General features: G+C 43.4%; 1 protein-coding gene across 1 annotated transcript; it reads right to left on the reverse strand.

The window, feature by feature from the left end:
* Positions 1-1,721: 1,721 nt before the first annotated feature.
* Positions 1,722-2,138, reverse strand: H3Y2 (H3.Y histone 2). Its single transcript, XM_069492610.1, has one exon. The coding sequence runs from the start codon at positions 2,136-2,138 to the stop codon at positions 1,722-1,724; it is 417 nt and encodes a 138-aa protein (XP_069348711.1).
* Positions 2,139-4,955: the final 2,817 nt, after the last annotated feature.

Raw genomic sequence — 4,955 nt, forward strand, 5'->3', positions numbered from 1 at the left:
GATGGGGTCTCGCTCTTGCTCAGGCTGGTCTCGAACTCCTAACCTCAAGCGATCCTCCCCCCTCGGCCTCCCAGAGTGCTAGGATTAGAGGTGTGAGCCACCGCGCCCGGCCCATTGTTTTTATTAGTTTGTTTTTAAAGATGTAAGAGCTGAAAACTCTTGTTTTCTCAAAACAAGGCCACTCAATTATTCAAATTTCTTCTGAATCATACTCCCAAAAGTACAGACATTTACTTTCAAAAATTGCTTGTAATGGCCTGTGAACTGCCAACTCATTAGGACCTACTGCAACTTAGTTAAAAACAAAAAATATGAAACCACTTAAATTGAAAGAGTGTGTTTGCTTAGTTGCTAGTTGAACTTTCTCAATTTCTAAAAGAATACAGAAAAGGCTGAATTATATCTGTTACTATTTCACCTGGATATACCATGTTTAGCTGTTTTACTGGAAAAGTATTAGGAAATTTAAAGGCTGTTAATTTCATTGCACTTTCACCAAAGTAGTTGTATGTGTGAGAAGGCCATAATCTCTTCAATAATGCTTGTATTTCCCCTAACTTAACAGCAAAGATGAACTATCACCTGAGAATGGGGAATTAAACCCAAACATAAGCGAAGTCCTGAGTCATTGGCAAATTCAGGCTTCAGTGTGAAACCATCAGAGTCTCTCAGAAGGGGTTTCTGTCTCTGAAAGCAGCTCCCTGCCCCACAGAAGGCTCAAGGGCCATGTATGTTTCTTCTTACAACCAGGAAGACACAGAAAAATGCCTCCAGCAGGAATGTCATTTTCTGAACCTCCTCTGTATCCAGGATCTTCCTCATCTTTCTTTTGTTTGGTTATCTATTATTTTCCATCCTCTGTCTGCAGGGCTCTCCTTGATCTGTAGGTTCTTCCAAGTTCCTCTCTGGGTCTTTGGGATTCCACCCTTGTTGGTGGTCCCAGGCCCCAGAGTGAAGTGGGTGTCTCACAAGACACATTTGTCTGCCCACCTGTGTCCATGGGTGGTGCCATAGACCTGGTCCGTGGCTGCACTGTGGACCCTGGAGCTCTGGTGGTCTGATTATGGATCTACAATGTGAAAGGTTTTAAGGTCACCCTTGCAACTAGGTTTGTGCTGTTTAGCAACAACTGGGCATAGCACCCTTTCTCCCCCATCCACATCCACATACACAGTTTTAATGAAGTAACTTGTGGATTGAGAATATAGTTTTTAAATATAGCTTAATATATTTTAATAGCAAACTGAGAACACTGGAAACATGGATTGCATATAGGGTAACTCAAATGTATGAATGCAATCTACTGTTTGATACAATGCACAAACACCATTTAGTTGCCATCAGTAAGGAATTTATTTGGTTTTAAAAGTACAAGTGCTAATATTGTCCAAAAAAAAGAAATGAACAGGTTTATTTACAGTAATTATGGAGTTGAACTGCTGAAATTTGTTCCCTGAGACATTTGGACCCTGCATAAATACTTTACATCCCTTAAACTATATTAAAAGTTCACATAGAAAAAGAAAAAGCAAAAACAAGAAAACAGAAAAACTGCCAGGACCTAATTTCTGTCCCTTAATTTCCCAGCCAAATCCTAGGCTTCGGTAACTTTGCACCCCATGGAAACAAAACAAAACATCTAACGATTCAGAACTACCAATAATAGGTAGAGGAGAAAAAAAACACTTTTGAGAATGAGATGTTTTTATGCACATAAAATCTTAAGCACGCTCTCCGCGAATGCGGCGCGCCAGTTGCATGTCTTTAGGCATGATGGTGACACGCTTGGCGTGGAGAGAGCACAGATTGGTGTCCTCAAAAAGTCCAACCAGGTAGGCCTCGCTGGCCTCCTGCAAAGCACCCACAGCGGCGCTCTGGAAGCGCAGGTCTGCGCGGATGGCCTGAGCGATTTCCCGCACCAGGCGCTGGAAGGGCAGCTTGCGAATGAGAAGCTCCGTGGATTTTTGGAACTTTCGGATTTCGCGGAGCGCCACGGTGCCCGGCCTGTAGCGGTGGGGCTTCTTCATCCCGCCCAGAGGAGGAGCCCTCTTGCCGGAGGCCTTGGCGGCCAGCTGCTTCCTGGGCGCTTTGCCCTCGGCGGTGGCGGCGGTGGGCGCGGTCTGCTTGGTCCGCGCCATGGTGCGGGGCTCCGGCCTCGCTCCTTCTCCTTGGCTGAGCTGGGCGCGCTGGAGACGGCGCTGGCGTCAGAGGGCGAGGGCGGTGCGGCTGTGACACAATTCAGTCTGTTAGTGGCCATGCATGTAGAAGACATTCCCCCACAATGGGGCTCCTCACACCCTACTCAGACTTACCAGCTCACAGTCTGCAGCTCAGAGGTCCCCATGCTCCGAGTGACCGCCGCCTCTGCTGAGAGTCACTTTGACCCTGCAGGACCGTCTCCTCTGCATCGGGGACGTTCAGGGTGAGCCTCGCTGCGTGGAGGTTGCCTTGACTAGGGAAGGGACTGGTCACAAGCTGACTCAGGTTGGTGGCCGAATTGGAGAACGAAGGGTTGTGAGACCCAGGCCTGCCCGTCCTTTCTGGCTGTTGGTCTGGAGATGTTCTGTGATCCCAGGGAGGTTCAGTCCCTTATAAAGGGCTCAGAGGATGGAATTAGACCCACCCGGTTACCTCCCAGTATGCTTACTGGTTCACAGATTTGTAACCTAATCAGGACTGTGAAAGCCCATCAGGTTCCTGGGTTCTACCCACCCACAAGGGAGGGGCAGACATCTGGAGTAGGCATCACGGGAGAGATGGTAGGTGGGTCACCTAGAATTCTGCCTGTCACAGAGATTCTGAAAGTTTACAGTTCACGATAATAATGGAAACGGTCAAGGTAGAAATCAGACATTTTTGCAGATGCACTTAAGACAAATGTCTTAAGCGTCAAATTCCAACTGATGATGCGTTAATTTGTCTATCTGGTGCTGTAATGGTGAACGTGGGTAGGAAAGAGAATATGGAAGCTAAAATAGTCACTGGTCTTGCCGAGTTTTCACTCCCAGGGCCGATCCTGTAACATTTCTTCTCCCAAAAGTGACACGTGGAATCTGCTGGTAGCATCATGAGAAAGCTGAGGCTTTCCTGATCAAATGATCATATATGACTGTCACTGACACTCCCCCTGGCTCCTTTTCCATTTTGAACTTGGATGTTATGCCTGGGTTGATCCATCCTGTTAATATCATTGCCCAGGATGGAAATGCCATAGGCCCAGAGAAGCCAGTGCTGACCTCCAGGAGCTGTTGAACCAAGCTGTTACCTTCACAATTTTGGCTCCATGAAAACAAAAAACCAAACTTGTCTCAATCCATTGTTAATAGACATTTCTGATACTTATAGCAGAAAGCAATGCCCACCTATGCAATGCATGTACCATGAACAGAACAAGAAATTCCATGATATCTATAGTCACAAAATAAGTGAATACCATTACTTTTTGCATGTATATTTATTATGCCTTTTAATAATAATGATTTGATGGAAAAGAATATATTTTTATGGGCTAAATCCCATAGCATTAGCTTTGAGTGCTTTGGGGGTTGTAGCTATTATTTTTCATATATATTCAATGTCAGGGATGGTTTAGATTTTTAATAAATAAAAGTCTGGAAGGACAATTGAACATGTCTACAAAGACAGTGAATATAGAGAAATTGTTAAAAATAAGATTAGCTCAATTCATGTAGTGGTATAATGGTATAATGAGTGTTAATGATTTAAATCTTAGATAGAAATTTATGAGTGTTAAATTATATAATCTAGAGGAATGAAGTTTTGACCCACAAAGAAATGATAACTCTTTTATTTTTGAGACAGAGTCTTGCTCTGTTGCCCGGGCTAGAGTGCCGTGGTGTCAAGCTCACAGTAACCTCAAATTCCTGGGCTTAAGCAATCCTTCTGCCTCAGCCTCCCGAGTAGCTGGGACTACAGGCATGTGCCACCATGCCTGGCTAATTTTTTTTCTATATATATTTTTAGTTGTACAAATCATTTCTTTCTATTTTTAGTAGAGATGGGGTCTCGCTCTTGCTCAGGCTGGTCTCGAACTCCTGACCTCGAGCGATCCTCCCGCCTCGGCCTCCCAGAGTGCTAGGATTACAGGTGTGAGCCACCACGCCAGCCAAGAAATGATAACTCTTGAATGTAACCCTGGAGAATCCAGGCAGATTGGATTTTGATTGCCTGTGAATCAAAGGAGTGGCTGCCAATATGACAGAATGACATAAAGAATGGACACCTTTACAAGGGATATGGGCTGGGGTATTGAGTTTAAGAGACATTAATATATCATGAAACAATTACTTTTGTTACTTATTTTCCAGAATTCTGACAAACAAATTGAAATGGCACCAAATGGATATGAATGAAATCATTAAATACAGCGAGATATTTCTTACTCCTTTTTTTTGGTAAGTTGATTCAATTACAAAATTAATGAGGTCAAGATCATATCTTAGCTCCCTGGATAGCCTAGTTAATTTTCACAAAGAAAATTACATTTCATTACAATGGGCTCTATGACTAACTTTGCCAGGTCACTTATGAAATATGTGTCACTGATCACAAGTGCAATTGAGTAAAAGTGCATAGTTGTTTCAGAGAAATAGCCGTCATCACGACCAAGAAACCAAACACCTGCAAACATAGACTTGCAGAATGTAAATGTATCTTGGTAATTTTACAGCTTGGTGGTTTTTGACAAATACTTTTAATTGCAGAAGTCTTTATTCAGATACTTTTTTGGATGTTCAGTATATAAAGCAGAGGGTTGCATCGGTTGATGAGGGAGGAAAAACTGGGGTCTGTAAATCAACATTCTGATGATTCTTATGCCTTTTCACTCCACTTGCCTCCATCTTTTCCTCTTCCACCAAAAGTACCCTCTGAAATAATTTAAAAAATGTGAGCATTGGGGTTCTGTGAAACACAGTTGTTAAAACACTGATCTA

Source organism: Eulemur rufifrons, chromosome 17 (genome assembly GCF_041146395.1).
Source record: "Eulemur rufifrons isolate Redbay chromosome 17, OSU_ERuf_1, whole genome shotgun sequence".
NCBI lineage: Eukaryota > Metazoa > Chordata > Mammalia > Primates > Lemuridae > Eulemur > Eulemur rufifrons.